General features: G+C 43.5%; 1 protein-coding gene across 1 annotated transcript in view; it reads right to left on the reverse strand.

The window, feature by feature from the left end:
• Positions 1 to 20,819, reverse strand: part of CYYR1 (cysteine and tyrosine rich 1) — a 57,683-nt gene extending 36,864 nt beyond the window's left edge. The window contains exons 1-2 of the mRNA XM_064523726.1: positions 20,558 to 20,819; positions 17,432 to 17,534 (exon numbers count right to left, since the gene is read on the reverse strand). Coding sequence (XP_064379796.1) covers positions 17,432 to 17,534; positions 20,558 to 20,633 — 179 coding nt within the window. The 5' untranslated portion in view covers positions 20,634 to 20,819. The remainder of the gene's footprint in view (positions 1 to 17,431; positions 17,535 to 20,557) is intronic.
• Between the last annotated feature and the right edge of the window lie 2,407 nt (positions 20,820 to 23,226).

A 23,226-nucleotide genomic window follows, 5' to 3' on the forward strand; every position in this document is an offset into this window, starting at 1 on the left:
GTCTGAGCAACGTTTTGCACTTCCATTGTCACCCTGCCTTTTAGAGGAGGCCCTAAGGCTGACAGCACATGAGCTATTTTTGCAGGCATTGTCTTTGTTACGCATTGCCTTCTTCATGGCAACTGGAAACTGTTCGACATGGAATATACTCTGCAAAATTCACTGTCCTGATTCCTGGCATTAAGCTAATAGATTGAAAATTTATCAGCTTTATATCAGAGCACCTCTCCCAGAGCCAAATTCTGCAGCCTTGCTTTTAGTATAAGCCTTTGCTTTGGGTTCTAAATGGAGATTACACCAATTTTTAAATGCGCTGCTTAAGGGAGGCTTGAGACATCTAGGGGATTTGTAATAAAATATACCTCCATGCGATCAGTTCAAAACTCACTGCTGTAAGATTGCTCTTCGCCTAATGAACGTGAAATGAGTTGATAGCCTCAGTCTGCTTTCAAGCTGAACGGGAGCCAGCTCCCAAGGAGCTGTCACCGTAACCGGTGCCAGTTGTGACACCGACTGGCCGACTCCGCAACAAGATTGGGAAGAGCAAATGATCTTGAGGCTGGTGCTACCCCGATCCCTACAGCCTGCCATTTCTGCTTTGGTGGTGGAGGAAGAAAGGGTCCTTAGTGTTCCTACTAAGGATATTGTAGTCCTTCAGCCTCCTCAGTCACAGCCTGTGAAATACAGCGGGAAACTTTCCGCTGGGATCCAGGTGACAAAACAAGCAGTTTTCAAAAGAAGTTCATTACAAACTAAGAGAGATAAAACCTGAGACCTGAGAGACGCTGCAGTTCTGCACATGATGGTGAACAGACTCCGACAATCATTTCTTTCTATTTTTGGTTTGCAGCAAATCCATATGCTCACAGCATAATCATCTGTATTTGCCAAACAAACACTATTTTAAACACTCTGGCTCCTGTAAAATCATTCAACAAATGCTACAACATACCTTAGCATAAAACTATTTTAGTTTCCACTAAACATGAAGGCTTTCCAAAACTTGTACTACTGTTGGAAAGCTCGCATTTAGGTTCAGACATCACTATATATTTAGCAGTGAATAATGCTTTCTGTCTTATGTTCTATTCCTTGTGAAAACCGCCCAAAAGGTCTATTTGAAAGCACGTTCCCTCCTGGCTTGCTGACCCTGCTAGAGCAGAACACTGCTTCCTCCTCCTTCTCCTCTTCCTCCTCCTTCTTGCCACTTGCACGAGGACCTGTTGGGAGGCCCCGGAGGTCAGTGCTCACCCCCACACATGAGGGTGTGATGGGTGAGTGGAGCAGTGAGCTCCCTTTCCACAAGCTGTCCAGGCAGCCAGAGCACCCTGAACTGGCACAAAGAGGAGATGATTCATGAAAATGTCTCCAGGCAATTTCTCATATCCCCAAAACAGACTGAGTTTCCAGAAGGAGAGGGATGAGGCGGATTATATTCCTCCACTACCTCTTTCAATTCCCACACTCTGCAGGTCATGAAAGAAGAAGCATCCTTGGGAAACTGACTTTTATCCTTAGAGGATGACAACTTCTGGCATCCTTTTCCTGCCCCTCCTTCTCAGACCCAAAGTGCCACCAGAGGAGCAGATATGCTCCACCGTCCCCTCATTTCTCTGAACTGCCTGCCAAGCCCTGCCTCCACATCACAAGCTTTTCAGAAGAGACCACTACATTGATCTTGATACAAAATATGTAAAGGGGAAAAAAACTATCACTTGATTAGGCTTTTACACAACAGAGGCAGGCAACAACCAGTTTGTCATGTGATGCATGCAGTTCTGCATGTGATGGTGAATGGACTCTGACAATCATTTCTTTCTATTTTTTTCAAAGATTAAACACATGAAGCATGCATCAACCATCATGGCGCGCATGGACCAGAAGCATTTATTACTAGTCCTGCTCTGTACTCTCAACAAGATTCCTATTGACTTCAGGATAAATCAAGTTGGCATTTTCAGGACCATTGCAAATCTATTTTCAGACTGTAGAAATTAAGCTCGAGACAGACATATAAAGGCAGGTTACCTTTTTTTTTAAAGACACTCTTGAAAATAACTTGCTAAAAATACAGCTAAAAAAATCCTGTTTCACAGCTTAAATTTAACACTGCTACAAAAAATATGCTAAGTGGCTTAAGGGAATGAATATTGTTAGTGAAACCTATTTCAAACAGGATAGAGCTTATCTTCATTCTTCTTGACCTTTATTTGAGAAGTTGCCCTGAAACACTAGATATTTTTTATTACATCTGATGGCACTAATTCAAAGAGTTTTCAAACTATATTCCACTATCAGAGATCATAGGGCAATCTCCTCCCCCCCCCCCCCCTTTAATTAGCCATCTTGGATGGCTTTCAGAAATAGAAATGCAGTCACATCTGATTAAGAGTCCATTTATTGCATTTCATGGTTTAACAGACATGACGTAACTGTGTTAGTGGAAAGTATGGAAGGATGAAGAATCACAGTAATGCACCAAGCAGAGAATGCAAGGGCTTTGGGGAATATTGTTTTGTGTGTGCATATGTGTGTGCGCAAATGCATTTTTTTTTTTTTTTTGAAATGAACAGGAAAGAGCCATGCCACCAACACTAAAAAAAAGTTAAGAACTAAGTGCACCAAAGTCAATGCACACAAAGACATTCAACTTTCTAACACCAGGGAGCAGAATTTCAGCCGTGGAAAGCAAGTGTTCCAAAACTGACCGGTGGCTCTGGATGCCCTCATTCGTGCAAGACCCCCTGCAGGAAGGCTGAATCTTTGGAGATCTCCCAGTGCCTTCCCGCTGGAAGTGAGACTCTTGCTAGATACATCAAAATAGGATCTGGGATCCCTAAACAGTTTTGAGAGCAGGGGCTGTAATTTGTTTTGGTTTTAATTAGGTTGCATAGATCATCTCTGATTTTACTGTCGCTGAATTTCTGAAAAAACACAGTAACAATGACATATAATTAGAATGCTGAAAATTTTATTGTCTTTTGTTAATGTGCTAACATCGTAAGAGAAAAAACTCATGTTTGTGTTCAGAAACGTTATGTCACAGATAACAAGAAAATGGCTTTCCTTCACTGCCTTGTCAGGAGTTGTTTGCCTGCCCGGGAGGTGCTACTTTTGCAAGGAAAGAGGACAACCTATTCTTCGCCCCTTTTCTTTCTATTTTGAGCTGTCCAACTAACATTTCATCTGGTACCAGCTGTGACAAATTTTGATTGTAACCAATAACAGCTGGAATAAGGCCTCCAACATATTTCTTAAGAGCTGGCTAATACAATGGTGTCAAGGCCTAGTAAAGAATTTTTGCCATCAATGGCAGAGCTACTTCGAGGTCTGAAATCTTCCACGTCAAGATCAGAGAGGGGCTCTTTTGCACTACTACGAGTAACATGCATTGCGGGTCCAAGTTTAAATCTATATAAAGATGTACATTCCTCACACACTGAAAGCATTTCTGTGGAAGATGTATAGGCATATTACAATCCTGTTTTGCTCCCCAAAGATCATGTGATTGACAACTGCACCACAAAGTATACAAAAGCGGAACAAATTAAGGTCACAGAAACCCCCTTTAATCTATCATCTCAGAACTTGCAATGTGCATTCATTTAAAATGTATCTCTGTCATACACACATATTTATGACTAGGGATTTTGTATTCACATCCTAGGACCTGACTGACATTGAAAAATTTTCAGCGCAAGTACTAATCCCCGAAGAACTTCCCTGCAAACAACCCTCATTACACACTAATTCTTTGTTGCATCCACTTTTTGACATGTCAGCCAGTTCTTAATCCTTTTAACTTCTTAATGAAGTAGGAGTTGAACAATGGCATCGTACCGTGGAAGGTCACTGATCCGTCCCTAAGTTTCGGCTGTACAGTGAGCTGCCTTGGTACATGGCGGGGAGAAGAGCGGTCTGACTCCGACAGATCCTGGTAGCAGGGGACAGATAGCTTGGGGACAAAAGCCTTTCTAGGGGCATGGGTCTGAGAGAAGCAACAGCAGGCATTTAGGGCAAAGGAGTAGCACAGCTGCAATGCAGAATTTCCTCCAAAGAGCTGATTTTCTGCTTCCAGCTTGGATTCCCAAGTGGCAGCCGAGGCAGTGGCAGCTCCCAACGTGGAGATGCAGGCAGACTTGCCTTTGGACAGCCAACCTGCGCCTAAGGCTTCTCTGACAGCACAAGAGGCATGGCATTGCCTTTCCCAGGGGAGCCATAGTGAAGATGCTCAACCCAACAGTTCATATCCTGCCACGGATAAGCTGTCCTTTCTAGCCCAAACCGTTTTTATTTTGGCTTCGGGGCCTGTCGGGAGCTGCTACAACAGAAGAACAAAAGCCTTCCCAGCGATGCAATCACTGCCAAAGCTTTTGTTTTCCTGCAGTCATGAGGGTCTTCCAAATCCACCATTGGGCCAGTCGGGGGGACAGAAACAAAAAGGTAAAATAAACTGAGGAAGAAGCAGCTAAAAACAGAAGAATAAAACAGGAATGAAAAACATGCCTGGAAAACAAGGATCAGTCTGAAGTTCAGCTTCAGGCAACTTTTTAAGTAGGTCAGAGGAAAAAATGCAAAGCTTACAACTAATTTCCCTGCGGGAGAAACCTTCATTCCCCATTTTATGGAACAGGCCCCTGGATGGGACAGTTTGGGTTGCTCCTGTGAAGCCAATATGAGGATTTTGTTGACATTACCAAGAGCAAAGTACTCCTCAAATCTGTGACAGGCTGTGGAGCTCTAGAAATTTTTAGGGTTGTGGACCAAGTGAAACTTTCTTCCAGACAGGCCGAAAGATTTCATTTGCCGGTTTTGGAGCAAAATTCAGTAGCTCTTCTTGCACTGGGCCATGTTTCCAGCCAGTGAATGCCAGCATAACTCCAGTGACTTGAGGATTTTGCTCAGCTAATTGACTGTTTGTATCTCCTGACACACATTAAAAAATGAAAGAGTGATTAAAAAAAAAATAGCAACAGCTATAACTGTTCTACTGGCGGTTATGAAGGAGCTGTTAGTGCTGGCAGTTATTAAAACCATCCAGTGTAAGTGACAGATAACAGTAATAAATCAGCTGACTTATTTCACAAATCCACACATCCAGGCTTTTTTGTGAACACAGCAAGTATTCAGTCTAGAAAAAACAATGACATCTCATTACAAAGCCCTATCAGTAACTGAAACATAGATTAAATTATCGACACGTAATGAATCCAGAGTGAAAACCCTCACTTGAGGCATTGCTTCTTTACATTTAAACAGCAGCTGTTAACTGATAACTTGCTTTCCGGACTCACAGAGCAGTAATTGCTTTTATATTAGCTAAAAGAGGTACTGAATTTTTCCTCAAAGCGAGGGCTGTATTCTCATCAGGGCGGCTTAGAAAGTATACCAGAAGATGCAAGAAAGCAAGCCTCTAGCGACAGCACATCGTTGCCCCATGCCATGGCTCCTCAAGCCGCCTGGCCTCCGCGACATGAGGGCCGAGCATGGGGTGCTTCCATCTTCCCTACAAATCTGCTCTTCCTTGTTTTCCCCATCCAGTCTGGGGAGCTAGAAACGCCTTAAAAAAATGCCAGTGATTTTCTGGCTGAGTCAGCAAGTTCCCCAGCGAGGAGTAACCTCCTCCCCTCACTTTTAGCAATAAGAACTTCCAAGTAATGCAACTTTATTACAGAAGAAATGAGTCAACCTTTAATGAGAGTCTAATCTAGTCATTAAAAGCTCCTAGCGTAATTTGGGATTGTAAGCAGTTCTGTGATGACAACAACTCCTTGGAAGGAAAATAAGACAAAACTATACAGAAACTTAATTGATGCCATTTCAGAAGTACCTTATTGTAACCTCAGCCAGATTTCAAATCACAAGGAGATACACGATCGATGGTATTTTTCTAAACTCATTAAAATACCAGACAATCTAAAAACCTCTCAGCCCAGAGCCCACAGAGAGTTCTTCAGCTTAGAATAACAGTAGTCTCTCTGCAGCTTCCTGTTCCCAGCTGCCCGAGTGAGATCCCACAGGACAGCTTCCCAGCGCTTTGGGGAGGATCGCAGCTTCCTCAGATGCATCCCTGTAGCATCCCTTTGGCTAATTACTCATAGATATGCTGAGCAAAACCTCCCTTGGAGGAGGAAAAAACCCAAACTCCTTCCTTAAACAAGGAAGCATGGCTCCAAAACAAAACCAAAGTTGCTTTATAGCTTGCTAAATCAGAGTGATATAAAATTGGGCTGTTTACCTAGCAATGCCCGGGCCAGTCCACATTCGGAGATGGTTCTGTCTGCTGGGTAAACAACCCTGAGCACAGTCTGCTACACAAACACCACCCTGGAGGTTAGCTTGAAAATAGCTGGTGGGAGCTTCTGACTTCAGGGGAAGACCAGAGAGAGACCCCTAACTACCTGCTTGCCTACAGCTTCAAAGCAGTGGAATAGGCCGGACCTAAAATGAAATAAATGCTTACTTCTGTGGCTAGTGCTAAAGGACCTTCCTAGGTCATCAAACCCATTCCCTGGCTCGCACAGGCAACCATGCTGGATAACCCGTTGCATGAACTGATCAAGTTGCGTCACACACATTTTGGGGAAAAAAGAACGATTGGGGCAGGCTGTGAGGAGAAAGCAGGGCAAGCTTCCTTTTTTGACCTAGAATTTTAATGCAAAGTAAGTTTATATCAGAAGATAGCAACAATGTAAACTTGCCAAATATAGATGTTAATTACCATGGCTTCCCTCTTAATTTCAGCATATTATCTTATCTGAATGCAGCATATTATTTGAAACATACAGCAGACATATGCCACAGTGTTTACAGTATAACTGCCACATAGCAGCTTTGAAAGCATTATCGTCAAGCTGACACTTTATTACATTTCTGGAAATACGCAAGATCAATCATTAAGTTTCATTCAAGAATCATGAAGGCTCAAGCAAAAAGATACATTGAGCTTTATTTAAGACAATTTTTGTGTTGTTAAAAACAGAAATGAGGGCCATAACTTTTCATCAATCCCCCATCCCCTTGAAGTTTCATTCTTTCGTTCTCCAGGGGAATTTGATATGAAATTATCTCTATAAGGAGCCAGGGGAGGAAGCCAATGCAAGCTAAGCAGATTGGTGATTCTGTAATCCATTTTCATAATTTCAGTTTATGTAAATAGGCCATCTATTTCCAAGCCAAACACAGGGTAACTACAGTTGACTGAATATTAGCTTCCAGGCCTGTAAAAATATTAGGTGTCATTGGACACAGTTTCACTGCATTCCTTGGAGATGAGCACCACAGAGCAGAGCCACTCAGCACACTGCAGTGCAGGAGAAGCCCTGTCTCAGGGTACAGTTTCAGCAAACACAAGGGCAGGAAAAAATGACTGTTGTCTTAAAAGAGGACAACAAATTTGCATGTGAGATGCTCTGACCTAATAGGTTTATGGGAAGGTTACTAGTTACTTAGATTAACGCCAAGACATGTCATTCACAACTGAGGGAGGCTTTGTGCCGGACACAGCACAAAAAACCCTCACAGGGAAGGTGAAACCCTCTGTCCCAAGACATTTCCATCTGAATGCGCTGATCCATGGCATATTCAATGTCCGTATTTGGATGTCAGACTCTGGCTTCAGGTAGTCAAAATCCTGCCTATAACCCAAATAATCTATCATTATTCATGATAGTTTATACTGCATGCAGAATTGACTAGCCCATCACCAGCAAGAGTGCACACTATTTGGATAGCAGACAGGTAATCCCCAGGCACCATTTTTTTGCCTGACAGGACTTTATGAGAATAAGACTGAAGTAACTGACAACTGATGTTTTGAAACCCTTGGATCATAATATGCTCTACAAGTGGAAAGCAAAGATGGTTACATAACAGCAGATGCTTTTAGACAAAACATCACACTAACAAAAATCTTGTTATTCTTCCAGGAAAATCTTGAAGATTCCAAGAGATATATTTCAACAAGGTTTCAACAAAATGCTATCACAGTTGCTTTAGTCCCAGCAATGAAAAGTAAGTGTTGAATTTATGCTGGCTGCTTATTTCCTCTCCCCTTGGTTTACATTTCCAAAGCAGAAGATGAAGAGAGGCCCTAAAGCTCAGGGACTTGCTGAAGGATTTGATCCCAACAAAAGAATTAAGAGCTGCTGTCATGTATTGTTTAAACACTATCATATTATCAGTGCTACTTTTAAGTAAGTAATTAATTTTGGGTCTCTCCAAAGCTTGTCTTCTGTCCCTGAATTCTCCTCTGTCTATTACTAGAAAATTTCTGTTTCCCTTCCACCCCATACTTAGTGACCTATTGCAGAGGCAGTGAGGGAAAGGTGTAGGACACGGGAACAAGAGCCCTGCAGTGTTCTTCCCTTCTCCCCACTCACACCCAGCCCAAAGTCACAGATGCTGGCATTGAGGGCTCAAGGCCAGGGGGACTCACAGGCGTCAGCCAGCCTTGAACGCTTATCACTGGCTGCTGCTTATGGGTGCCACCAATTTGACATTTCAACAGTATCGATACCAAAAAAGGGCTGTAACACCAGCAATTACTCTAGAGGGTTTCAGTCTTGTAAGAAAATGGGAGAGTTTCAAAAGCAAAAAGATTATAAAATAATAAATATCAGGTATGGGTGTATATATATGCATATATATATATGGATATACACACATATATGTACACATACAGATATTTGTGTGTGTGAATATGTGTGTGTGTACACATGATTAAAAGGTTATAGGCAGCAGCTGCAATCCCCTGCCTTCCCCTCCTTGCTAGCCCTCCTGTCCTCCCAGCCCATGGTACCTTACTCAGAGGGCTCCTGGGGGTGTTTGCCTCCGGAGGAGGCTGCAGTGGGAGACGCCTGCTGGGGGAGCTGGTACCGCTCCCTCCATGAAGGAACAGGGCTCTCCACGGCTACAGTCTCCCGACATCCCAAAGGATTATTTCTATTCTGTTCCTTTTCCTGGGGAGGAGGAAGGAGCACCAGTGGTGGAGGAAGGCAAGAAAAGGAAAAGGCACCGTAGATCTCCTGATCCTCTCTCACCCTGCTGCTGGAAGGGAAAAAAAACAAACACACAGGCACCAGGGCAGCAGGGCTGGGCCAGGCAATACAGGGCAGCACAGATTAAGGCTGCAGCTTACATGAAGGCATCAGCGCACACATTTTGGACTGCATTTCGTATGTTACTCATAGTATACTAACACTGATGCCCTGTTTAGCAGCTGAAAAGAGGTACCTGGCAGCAGTACCCTGATTATACCCTCATTAGACAACTTTTTGTTTTTTAATAGAGAAAGATCATCTTGCCTGTGGACTGTTTGAAGGACTGAGGTAGAGATGGTTTATACAGTCCCTCTGTACTTGAGTAGTAGTGTAACAAGGGCACGAGACACTGAAAAGTCAGGCTCACTGCGTCCTGGAGGAGGAACAAATGCCTCAGCAATAGCTGTAGACCTTTAGTACCTCTTGTGCTTGTAACAAACTGTACCATGGTCCTCAATAAAGAGAGAAGCTGGAACGCTCAGCATTAAACCAGGCCTCCCTCGTGAACACAAGGAATAACTCCATTTACTGAGGGCGGTAAAAATCTCTTCTGTGTGCGAATGAGCCATCAGAGGGAGATACTAGGATGAAACATGCCAGCACGGTTTGTAGTATTAGTGGCCCACCACTCCATACTAAATACTTATGTACAGAATAAGTCCCAGGGCAAATCTCATATTCTACACAAATAAATCATTACAGGAAAAAAGGTAGTCTTTTTGAAAGTGTGAATGATCCAGAAAGTAAATGTCACAACTTTTTGTTTTTTAATAGAGAAAAATCATTAAGAAAATTTCACTGAATTTCTAAAGATGATATTAACTACTGTGGAATTTCTATCTACTTGTGGTTATAAATCTCAAGGGAACTTGTAGTTGCCCTGTGAATTAATAGTTCATTTTCTTTAATTTTTAATAAATCACTTATATACTCCAAACTTTGTTTCTGCCTCTTAAGGAGGCCCATTATGATTAGAACGAGAGTTTATCTTTCTAGGAAGATATTGTTCAAATATTGAATTAGTGCTACAGGTTTTGGACTGGCTGCAATTACACAGTGCAAGCATGAAACGGCCCTCTTGCACAGCTTTTGACCCCAAAGTACCTTCACTAATAACCCTGCTCTGAGTTACTGTAATATTCCTTATTACACAGCAATCAGTACAAAATGCAATAGACTAGTCCTCTGAGAATCCTGCAAGCTCAGTGAAATCTCAGAATTAGTCAATAAAACAGAAATTCACCAGCTGGCAGCAGGGACGGTGTGTATGCAGCCAAGAAATGCAGGGAGCTACTGCAAGGAGCAGAGGAGTCAGCTGAGATGGGATTTGTCCTTGGCATCTCCTCATCCCCAAGAGTGATGCACCTCAGTAAGCTGCACTCGAACTGGAAACAGGAGAGCATAAGGTGGCAGCAAGCATGAAAGGTACCATGGTGATTTAAAAAAGAAAGAAAGAAAAAGGAAAGAAATTGTTGCTCTAAAACTTGCATTCAGCAAGGTCCTTCAGCTTACAAACCATCCCATTAGAGCCGGTGCATGAAATCCCCACTGAAGTAATTAGTTAATTGATTTCAACAGGATCAGGACTGAGTCTACTTACAACCCTGAAGTTACACACACACACACATACACACACACACGCTAACACACACACATACATAGATATACACATATAGGCCTTCTCCCACTCAAAAAAGAAAAAGGAGGGGAAGTGGGTAAGTAACAGACAGGATGCATAGTTCATATGAAGAAAGGACAGTCATCTTATGATCAACATAATCCCCAGACTCAGTCGTTATGCCAATCTTTACTCCACGGCAAGAAAACTTTTATCTTTCGTGCGACCAAACCACATGGGAAAATCTTACCAGCTACTGAAGTAGACCATTGCAAGCGATAAATACAAAATTATCTCTCTTTTTTACTGAATAATCTTTTCAAGACAGTTGAGTATAAACAAGGTGATTTCACTGAGTCCCTTATGAATGTTTATTTCCCCACCCCTTACCGTGAGTCTTCTGTAAACCACAGAGAGCATTTCACAGTGATTTATACCCTAATGCTTCCATTCTCAGGCCAAATTTTAACAGTCTTCCAAATGATGAAAAACAGATGATCAGATGATCCACAGAGACATCAACAACTCAGATTTTAGCAAAAAAAACATGCTAGCTTTTTCTTTTATGAACAACAGGCCTCACATGCTTATAAAGACTTCCGGTTTTCATAAGAAAGATTCTAGTTTCTAAATATTAAAAGCCATGGTTCCCAAATGTGAAAAAAAGTCCCATCAGTCCCAAACATTTCAAAATAGTTAGTCAGCCACCCAAAAAATCCCAGCTTCGGCTTTTAAATTCAAATAGGAGGCAGGAATTTGAAGAGGGAGCTATCTTTTTATAGTCACCATTACCACTGGCAAGCAACACAGGGTTTTTTTTCTCCATTTTGAGCTGGCTGTTCTACTTAACAGCCAACATACAGCTTGTCACAACACAGGGTCAGAAATAAAAACACGCAGGGCTAAAGAAGGAACGCTCTGTGTTTTAATTCTGGCACTGACAAAGGTTTCCTCTGCAGCCACCACCAAAAGCAGATACTGCCCTAGTCATAAATCTGATCACACATTCCCCGGCAAAGGATATGCAATGGAACAATAGGCATGGAACAAAAAACAACTGTAAGTTCAATCACTTTGCAAAGGTCACATTTCGCATATCAGTTCTCTCTCCAGCAGATCTTATAATGAAAACGTGGCCCTAGATCTTTCTCTAAGCTTACGGCAGACTGCAATTAATCAATCCTCTGCAGAGAGCGAGTCGGATACCTCTCCTGCAGAGGTTTTCCCAGGCTGAGGCACGAATAGCACACTTCTGCAGGTACTCCAGATGTTGAAGACTAAAGATTAAAAAGCTGAACTTCTATCCACCTCTTTCCCAGAGTGAAAGGGAAATTATTTTAGTCCAATCATCAGAGTTTTCTCCTTATCGGTCGCAGACTGATAGCCAGCCCCCAACGCGCAGCTCAGGCTCTGCCTCCATCACCTCTCGCAGTTCAGAGTGTGCTCTGTGTGCTTATTCAAGGAGACTCGCATGACCAAAAGCCACAATTCAAGACAAATGGAAAAAATATTCATTGAATCAGGCCTCTGGCTTACCTCCTGGTATCTCCTCAGAAGTCCCAGACCCATAGGCATGAAACGGTAACTGTCAGGTAAACTGCAGTTATGCATATTGTCCAAAAGTGCTTCAATCATGTGAAATTTTGAACACTGCATTGATGAAAAGGAACCCAATTTTATTTTAAGCAGAGTACCAGACAGTTGAAGTGCAGACATAGAACCATCCCCAATCCATATGTTGCTTCGCATATTTACTGTGGGATGCCTGAAAATGTCTAATTTTAATTATTTGGAATTTATAGTGAATGCTAAGCTTCCTGATCTTTTATTCACTATGAACTACAGAGATTACATCTCCATATTCTTAACTTTTTAAATGTTAATTCTGTTCTTTGGTGCACTCCTCCTCCATACTCACCCTCAATCCCATATTCGCATATCAAGCGAATCAGCTAAAGGGGGATTCTTTATTTTTTGAAAATGGCATTCTTCAAGGTCAGCTGCTTTCTTCAGAGCACTCTTGGATATAAAGTACTTCACTTCAAATGCCACACTTGGATATATTGCACATGCCTTTTTCTTCCAGTTTTGAAGGCTGGCGCATGCACACAATTTTTACGCTAAGCATATTCTCTGCCTCTTTTCCTCCCATTCTCTCTGTCTGCCTTCCTTCCTTCCTGGCCACATTGTGCAACCCCTAGGCAAAAAAAAAAAAAAAAAAAAAAAAAAAAAAAAAAAATCTCGCCCCCTCCAACATACATTAAGTTCAAGTAAATAACACCCAATGTTGCACCAGTCACCAGTCTGTTGACTCCTCATTATCTTTGGTAACATTTGTTCCATCTACTCCCTTGCAAATCCCCATTCGCTATCTGTAATGAGATCACAGTTCTCTGAAGTTTTTATTTACTTTCTCCTCCATTTACTTTTGAAGTTCCTGGAATCATATGTTGTATTTTTTTTTTAATGAAAGTTATCCCTACTCTGAAGACATTTACCAAGAAACTTTGTACACTTTGCAACATAACGTATCATCACTGCATCTCAGCTTTCTTCTGTTCAGGCCAGTGTTCCAGTTTCTTCCCCTTAAAGTGTCATCCAGGAAGATACAGACCAATCACACTATGGCGGAACATCTATTAATGAGTTTTCCTAAATACTGTGGACCAAATCTGTGTCCCTTCACTTCTGCTGAATATTCAAGTGGTCCACCAGTATTCATGTAAAAGAACAGTTTGTTTACTTTGCCCTCTCCTCTTCATTATTCACCTAGATCTGGGAGGATTTTACATCAACTCACAGCTGCAAGCAAATATGAAAAGGACAAGTTGGCATCCAGAACTGCCCTTGACAGCACGCAACTACTGATATCCCCTCCCAGAGAGCTCCCTGCAGTTTAAAAGGTGCACACGGGCCAAAATAAAGGCACAACCAAATACAAAGAGCACTATCACAAGCATGCACACAAATTTGGGATCTGGAGAAGGAAACCCTTTTGTACCGACTCCCACTGCTGAGGAGCTCTAGGACTCCACGCTGGCGCTGACGGCAGAATAACCAGAGCATCTCCAACTCCACTGAATGACAGAAGGCAAAACCATGCTGGCTGGTTAGCTACTGAGATACTTTTGCTGTGGGCAACATGGGGGCATCTGCTCTGAACAGAGGAGTGCACTTCTCTCGGTCCCTACTTTGGTAGCAAGCTACTGAGGCAGATGTAGCACAGGGCAATTGATGAAAGGTCAATCACGAATGACTCAGTAGCTTAGAAAGCAGCTTCTGAGGAGGAGGGGAATTTAAGTCTGTTCACTCAAAGCGCTGGGATCATGCGGCAAAGCTGCAAAGGGTGCCATCAAGCTTTCTTTTGAAGGGGAGTGAAAAGCTGGACAGAAGGAATTGTTTGACCACCCCAGCATCTCTGTACCTTTTCATTTGTTCCATAGAAACAGCTCTATTACGTTGCACAAATCCAAACATAAATCTGTAATTTGTCCAAGGAAAAGCATTTTTTCTATTGAGCACTAGAGGCCTAGCAAATAAACAAGAGGAAATGCATATGCATCAGAGGAAATAATGACAGGCTGGAACTATTGAAAACTAGTGGGAAGGGAAATACAACTAGAACCTTAGTGTTGTAACAACTTGCTCTGAAAGGGTATCCTGAAAAAAGGGAGCAAGAGGAGAAGGAAGGAAGGATGTGTTACTTTACATTAGAGATGCTTATGGGATTATAGATGACTCAAACACACACTTTGAATGCTTACAGAGTATATCTTTAACTAGTCCAACTAAAGATGGGGTTAGGGGAGCATCTCTTACAGGCCTCTAAATCCTAATATTAGAATGAGCCGCTCACTCGCATCTGATCACTTCACAGATGTACACAGCTTGGAGCATGTTTGCTGAAAACCTCATGTGACTAAAGAAAAAAATTCCCTAGTGTCGTAAAAAGGTGATGATTTCTTAAAACAGAAAACTCAGTTGTTCACAGAAAGACATCAGCAAGCAGGTATGTCACTAGTGCGGATTTCCAGGTCCCAGGGATCACTTCTTCTAATGCAGTTTCATAGGTTTGTTATTTGGGATGAGGAAATGAAAAGAAACTTTCTCTCGTAAAGTTTGCACATAAAACAAAGACCAACATGGTGAAAATAATAAAAAGAGAAAGTTATTGTTATGGAGCAATCTAAGTGGCATAGTTAAAGTCACAATCGACAAAAGTGCCTTGTAATACAACTAAATGCAAGGTAGTACCCCTAACAAAGAACAATCAGCAAGCTTGAAGTGGCAGACATGCTTTGGAAACAGTGATGTAGATAGAGACTTACAAATGAACTTAGAATTTGTTCCAGCGCTATTTTCTGTGACTGTCATAGATAACTGCTTCAAAATAGATACTCAAACAAAGATACGGAGAAAAATAATCCTAGTAAGACCCCTGCCAAAGTCCTGTGCTCAGCCCTGCTAGCCCCACTTTCAGAAAGAAGTGAAAATACTAGAGGGAGCTCAAAGGAAAGCTGAAGAGTTGACCCATGGGCAGGGCCAAGCAAAACAAAGCAAATCTTACATGTGAAGCTGACAGAGTTCACCCAACTCAGTGATAAGGTTGAGGGCTGTCATGATGACTACTTAGGGCCACATTTCAAACTCACAGATAAACTAAGACCTGACATTAAGAATTTCAGATTCATTATAGATGAAATTTCCTGGCAGTGTGAGGAAAATAAACTGAAGAACAGCTTACCAGGGCAGATGGTCAACTCATTAATGCCTGAATGCCTGAACAAAATGAGATTACACATGTTTGTAGAAGACACACCCAATACAGCTTCTAGGGGAAAAAATTCTATGGCTTGATCATGCAAAATGTCAGGTCACAGGAGAATAATGACTCCTGACTGGCCTTTGAGGCTATAAATTGGAGTACTTAACCATAAAAAATGAGAAGAATCAAATGTCCTCTTCAAGATACGCTGTGACAAACAAGCACTTGTAGAGAGCCACTCCAGTGTTCAAAGTCATCCAAATACACACAAATCTTTCCAGTGTTCCAGCATCACTCACACCCCAGCCCAAATTCAATGGCTGTTAAATAAACATACAAGAGACTAAGCAAGAACCTGATGCTGAAGTTGTGATTTGAACATTTCAGTGGTTACTGTAAAAAATCCCCTGGCTGATCCTTTCCAAAGCACAGCTCTGACATGAGGCTAGACAAATGCCAAGGATGTTCATGTGGAAGTGAGAGAAGAAACTGCTTGCTTTGTTGCTTTATAGGAAGCCTTCTTCTTATAATGGGATATCTTATGGTATCATGTCCAACATTCCTAAGCACATATGAGCTGGAATAAGGTATTCAAAAAACAGCACCTCTTTCCATGCATCTAAATGGGAAAGCAATCTTGGAATGAGGAAAAAAAAAAAAGAAAAAAAGCAGACATTCCCTAGGCGAGAGCAAGAATCACTTGTTATTCTCCAACAGTAACAGGCAATCTTAAATATATGCTCTTTTATTTCCAGAGGGATGAAGGATTCTGATGCTCTATCACCATTTTATTTACTTTAGCCCAGGAAGTGTCTGATCTGCTTTAAAAGCTGTGGATCAATTCTGTATTAAAATACCATCACTATGCCTGCTCCTTCAAAGTGCTATAAAATATGCTGAAGGGAAGACTAACATGTTCCCCAGGTACCGCGGCTAAAACAAAGCCTGCAACAGAGGAGCCTCTTCTAGAAAAAGCAACCACCACCTTCCCACTCACTCCTCCCCAAGCACCGAGCAGTCCATATGACATATTTCTTTTTCCTGCTCTGCTTTTAGTCAAGAATACAAAACAAAAATACGTCACTGACTGCATGCTAAAGGCTAAGGAAATTACTGATGGGCTTGGCAAAACAGATGGTAAGGTGCCCTGTCTTGAAGAATAACACTGCATGTTCTGTTTAGGTTTATCCTCGCACATGAATGTAATACTTATGGGTTGTCACTTAAATTAACCACATGCTGGCAGGCACCCTAGGCTTCTCTGAAGAGAACACTGAAGCAGAGCTAAGTTAACAGCTCCACTGGAGCCTATGTATTTAATGAATGGTATACTCCAATTTTTCCCTCTGTAGAGGAAATATTCATACCCACCCTGTTTCACCTGCTGTGCTTTTTTTCTTGTTGTTGTTGTTAAACACTGTACAACATGCTATTCATACAACAGTGTTAAAGGACCAGATTACCCTCACACAGAATACATTCAATAAATTCCACAAAAAGCCAGGAGATCATTTAAAAAAAACCAAAAAAGTCAATAAAAAGAAAACAAAGAGCACTCAAAGGGGAAAAAAAATCAAATCCAGGTCATTTGAATAGTTGTTTGACTGAAGTATTGTAACAAAGAAATTTCTTTCAACAACAATCTTTCAACAAAGAAATACAAGATTTCCATTCATAGCCCTTTTGATTTGAAGAGCTTGAAACAAAGTTCTCAGTCTGGGGAAATAAGCTCTAAAGATACTACATATCAGTGTACGCAATTAAGGACACAGCCTCAATTTTAGCACATACCTGATATAAACATGCTTTAAAAAGATGAAACATGGGACTACAGGACTACCAATATTTGTTACTAGCAAGGTGAAAAACATAAAAAGGCAAACAAACCCCAAACCAAACCAAATACTGCCACCACTTATTGGCAAAACACATTTTTCAGAAACCTGGTTTTACCTCAAGTTCATGAACACAGGGAATCAGTTTCCTCTAAAGAGCACATATACTTACGAAAGGACATTCCCGATGTAGGCATAATACGAGCAGCAGTAGGGAGTAGTCCCATCGCAGCAGTAAGCTTTGCAGTCATTATCGCATTGAGCCAGACAATCTTCTGCCAAAAAAAATTACATTCATGCGGTCAAACAGCAACAACAATGAAATACTGTGCAGCACAGCTTTAAAGAAAATGCAGTCTAACAGTTTTACACAATCACAGGACTTCACTCGAGGCTCGACCCGACCCTGTAATCCGAATGGCAGTCAATTCCCCCTCATTCAAAAATTCACTAAGAGGTACAGATTTGGGTGATTTGTGTATGGGTATTTTGTAGTGGGCTGTATCAGTTCCTTCTCCAATTTAATCATCTAAAATTAAAAAAAAAAAAAATCATTTCAAAATGTCAAGGCACCATGGCTTATCTTTGTATATTCAACAGAGTGCAAACAAAAACCGGAGGCCAGGCAGACTGTTCTACTGAGCTGCAGGGTAGAGAAACTGGAGAACGAAGCTGCCTGGAAACCAGCTACATCCCTGGTTCGGTTCGCTGCCTGGTCTCAGTGCTGGGTGTAAATGAGAGCTGCCTGGGGCTGCCTTCCCCGCTGCCAGCTGGCGCCGTCTCCCCTCGCCCCAAACCAGCACGCAGGGGCCACGGCGGCACTGCGGGACCCCTCTCACCTGGCCCTGCCACAGCGCCTGCTCGGCCCGTGCTGCCCCGCCACGGCGTCGAAGGCTTTTCTGCCTAGTGGGGCCTGCAACTGTTTTCAGTAGCAATGCCTTTTGGGGCCGACAAACAACTCAAACTGTGAAATAATAATAAACCTGTCCTTCCCGGTTGAGAAATGTAAAGAGCACATATGCTTTTACTACAGTGAGAAATTAATTTAAAGTTATCAACCTCCCATGGCACAACTGTTGCTGCTTGGTGTTTTCAAAGTCAAAACCCAGTTCCAAGCAAACAACGCGGTACCTCTCTCCTGAAAGGCCATACTGTGAGAGCGTCCCTGCGAGCTCCACATGTCCTGCAGCTCGCTCCAGGGCCATCTCCACTCCAGGGCCATCTCCACTCCAGGGCCATCTCCGCTCCAATTACGCCCTCTTTCCTCACTAGCAGAAACTCGGCTGCCGCTTGGATGAACCCCCATGGACTCTCAGCCCTGCGCACCATGACCCTCAGTAACATCAAAAAAAAAACCCAAAAACCCAAACCCTCTTCAGTCACACAAACACTTTGACAATGTAAAACCAAAGACAGCAAACTGCTTCTGCGTTTCCTATGGACTGTGGTCCCTTGACAGCAGATCACACCAAGGGGCTCCTGCTCTACCCATAGCTTTTACCTCCATTTCTTTCTACCTCCGCTACATTTACTGCCTTTTGGCTGTGCTGATCCAGCTTTCTGTGTGCCTGTGCTCCGAGGTGGGACTCAGGCAATCCCACCTCCTTGCAGCCTGCTGCCGTGGTCATGCTCTCGCCCATCTCTGACCACAAGTTGCCACCTCTGCCTTGCACTGAGGCGCCTTTGTGTGTGACTGCAGGGGGAACTGCTCAGGCTGCTGATCCCTCCTAAACTCCTCACCTGAATTTCGCTGGTTACATTTTACCAGGTCAGCTCCCTGAATCTGCTCACGTTTGGTCTTGTGAGAACAAGCATAAATGCAAGGGTGAGAGCAAGAAACCCACGGAGAAGAGCAAGGTGCGCAAGGCAGCACACAGATCAGCTCACACTGCTGAGGTCTGTGTGCTTACCCCCTTTTTAAAGGAATGCACATGCACAAAAAAGTGGAATGATTCACCCATCTGGTTTAGAGAACAGCCACATGAACAACCGAAGTGACAGTGATGTCCAAAAGGAGAAAGGGGGACAGTAACTTCTTGAATCAGATCTGCTGTGAAGAAATTGCGATGTGGGACCGTGGCCTGTACAGGATGCCAGCAGTTTCAGACTTTTGCACTGTTATGCTTCTGCAACAAGGGCTTATGTCTTCAGATACGCCTCTAAAATGATAGGCAAGTACTGGTACTACACAAGAAGTGCAGCAGCCACATGCAAGTTAAATTCCTGCTTGCTCACAAAACCTGGAGGTATCAGAGAAATTGGAGGCCTGCACGTGCAAGCACCTGAGCAGTCACATCTTCCTGATAATGAGACACTGGCGTGAGGGGCTAAAAAAAATCCTCAGAGTATTTCTCCCAAAGGATGATGGTTTTGTTTCTTCGCGGTCGGAGATGGATTTAAACACAGCGTATCCTGCTCAAGAGACGTCTGCTGAAATAGCCTGTACACACTCTTCTAATTCAAGTAGTCTGTGTTTATTTTCAATATCTTAAATCATCAACAACACTGAAAAGCTTCTCTTCCCCCCAGAGACACCAAAGCTATCAGCTGATACTGAATTTAGTTCCCAAGTACTGGGTATAAACCACAGAAACTTGTTGGCTCCCAGTACTGGCAATTCTGACATTATTGATTCAGGCTCTGGTTCAAGAAGTACTTAAGTATGTATTTAACTTTATGCATTCCCTGAAGTCCCACAGTAAGGCTGCACAGCACTCGTCCCTCAGCTGGAGCTTCAGTAGCTTTTAGCAAAAACAACACAGTACAAATTAGTCACACGGATCTGCATCTAGACTTATTCTAAGTTGACACTGCCTGTCTCTTCTGGGCTGCCTTGCCTACATTAAAGTTTTTTGGAAGTAGTTGTTCACCCTGGTGGCTCCCCTGTTCCGAACTGCAAAGTCACAAAAGAAAACCACGGGGAAATTTTATTTCGAAATCAACCAAGTCACACAGATCTTCCCTCCCAAAGCCACGTTTGCGGTGGAGTGCTAAAAATGCGGTTACCCATCTGCATTTGTGGCAGCACAGCTATGAAAGACTTCACCAAAAAAAAAAAAAAAAAGTATTTTTAGGGGATGGTCAGAGGTCCCTACACGTCTATATCTGTCCATACGCTTCTGTCACAGCATCGTCGCGGCTCCAAGTCCCAGTTAAGCACAGCCAGTATTGAAAAGCTCAGCTCGCACCCGGCTTCCCCCCAGCCGGGGGGCAGCCGTAACCCCGCGCCGGGCGGCCCCTCGCCGCCCCGCTCACGCCCGCCCCGGCCCCGGCCCCGCCGCCCCCCGGCCCCGCTGACCTGCGAGCAGCAGCAGCAGCAGCGCCCCGCAGGCGGGGAGCCCCTCGGCCCGGCCGCGCCACCCCGCTGCCTCCATGCCGGTGGCGGGCGCGGAGCCGCCGCCGCCCGCCCCGTCGCGGCGCAGAGGCGGGCCGGGGCCGGAGCTGGGGGCGGCGGCGGGGCCGGGCCGCTGCCCCCCGCCGCGCCGGGGCCGCCCCCGGGCTCGCCCGGAGGCGCCGTGGGCGGCTGCGGCGGGACCGCCCCGTCGCGGCGCGGCCCCGAGCGGCGGCGCGCTCCCGCCGCCCTTTGTGGGCTGGGACGGCCGCGGTGCCGGGAGGCCTGGGGACTCGGGCTCGGCTTGTGTTTTCCCCTCCTCTTGTGCTCGGGCACAATATTCGAGACCGTTTTTTTTTGTTTTTGTTTTTTTTTTTTTGTTTTTTTTTCCCTGCTAGGATTAAGAGCGTGTTTTGTTTGTAGCCGCGAGGGCACAGTGAAAACGTCGAATACGGCACATTCTGGTAAACAGGAGACACCGTCTGCGCTGGGGGCTGTAAGGATAACGAAGTCTGGTTTCTTCACGCGTGGCTCCCTATGTGCATGGTCCTTTGCAGGAACACAGGAGTAAGCTGAATAAGCGCAGAAACTATACATATATATGTGTGCGTGTGTGTATATATATATATATTTCTGTTCGTTTGTTTGTTTTTTGGGGGGCAGGTAGAGCCTGATCATGCAGCTAGCTAAAACACCCCAGGTCCACCCATGCTGTTCAGTGTCAAAGTTGCTCTGTGGCCGGACTGGCAAGAGTACTTTCTCAAGTGTTTTTCAGGAGTGGTTTTTAATAGCTATGTTTAAATGCCGCCGTAGTTAACTATGTTCAAGAATTCCCATAGACACAGGGCCCAGAGGCCAAAATATTTACCCTATGGTCTCACAAAACAATGGAATTAGCTCTGACTTTCTGATGAACTACAAGTCAAGGAATGCACTTTGAAACATTGAAGTATGCGCACAAAAATGAGAAAAATCCACAGGTGTTTCTGCTCATAAAGGGCTTCTTGATACTGGCAGCTTAGAAGGGAAGGCTGTCAGGGAAGTATGTAATGAAATTATTTTTTAAGGATTTAGTTATTCTTCTCCAACAACAACAAAACCCCAAACCACCAAGCCAAATCACTTGAAAGCCAGTTGCTTTATCAACCCATAGCTGAGTATTTTTATGCGCACCATAACCGAACCATCAAAAAAGAAAAGCAACTTTTTCTTTATGTTTGCAGCTAGCCTGCAGTGTGTGTCCCTCAATTAATGTAACAGCCTGAATTAAATGAATAAAAGGAAATTTCAGTTAAATTTAGCTTCTCAGACCAGGTGGGTGACAATTTCAGAGGAACTGCATCTGGTGACAGTGTCTTTAGTCACAGGCCACAGTTTGTTCCTTAACAAATCCTTGAAAAAGTAATATGTTTTTGCCAATAGATAGCAATAATAGTTAAGGGGAAGAACTTACCAGATGCAGAAGATCCAGCTCTGGTGTGTAACTCCCAGGAAATTTGGCATCTCTAGGTTTTTATTTTTAATTAATTACCTCAGCCTTAATCTTTATCACCTTGCCAGATTGTCTTAGAAATACTTTTGTTAATATTTACTTTCCTGTCTTCCATTTTTGTTATTGATTCTTCCCCCTGGGATTCCCTCATAACTCTCCCAGCAAGTCACATTTCAGTATTGAGTAAACCAGCATAGCAGGCTTGAATTCTAATCTGATTTACCAAACAAGCTTATAGACTTTTGTACTTGTTACTTTTTTATGTCAGCAGAGAACCAGCCCTTTGAATCTCTCCAGAATTCCCCAGCCCAAGTCATTACTTCGCAAATACAGTCCTTTGAAGAAATGATTAAAGGTCCCTTGGGTTCTTCCCACTTTGGAGAGAGGAAAGTATATTTTCCAATTAATGCTGCTGAAAAATAATTCCTGAGGCAAAGGGACTCGTAGCTTTCAAGCCAATGTTAACCTCAAGGATTTACCTGCGTCCTCCCATGGAAACCTTTTTTCCTTGGGAGCGAGGCGGGCCAGGGGCATCCTCACAAAGTTCATCCTCTAACATTGTATTTTTAGCCTTTAACCCACCCCTGCAGAGTGAGCCGGGGGTGAGGAAGTCTGGACTGTGGGGGTGCTGCCAGGTCTATCCTAGCCTCCTGCAACTGGCTGGCACAGCTCCAGGGGCCGATCAGGGCAGCCCCTTCCCTGTGAAGGAGGGCACGCGGGAGAGAGGACGGAGTCCGGGGACGGTTCATTATTCCAGCCCTATTATCTCTTCTGACAGTGCAGCAATCTTCTGGAAGGAGATGCGCTCAGCTTACCTCCTACCCTATGCTCTTCTTTCCACTACTCCCAGTGCTAGGGAGAACATTTTTAGGAAGCCGAGAAGAGGGAGAACGAAATCAAGGTGATTTCCCTTGTTTGTGCCAGGGTGAGGTGAGGGCCTTCTGGGGCACAAAAGCTGCTTCAAGTTCTCAGAAAGAGATTTTAAAGGAAGAATAACACTTAGCAAATATTAAAAAATATATTAGAATTAAGGTCCTAACCATGACAATACTCGTTATGAAACTCTCTATCAGCATCATATGATGGCAAAACCTTTTTTTTTTTTTTTTCAGAAGTGGATTTTGGAAGATGATTTTGAAAAGCA

The sequence above is a fragment of the Dromaius novaehollandiae genome, chromosome 1 (genome assembly GCF_036370855.1).
Source record: "Dromaius novaehollandiae isolate bDroNov1 chromosome 1, bDroNov1.hap1, whole genome shotgun sequence".
Lineage (NCBI taxonomy): Eukaryota > Metazoa > Chordata > Aves > Casuariiformes > Dromaiidae > Dromaius > Dromaius novaehollandiae.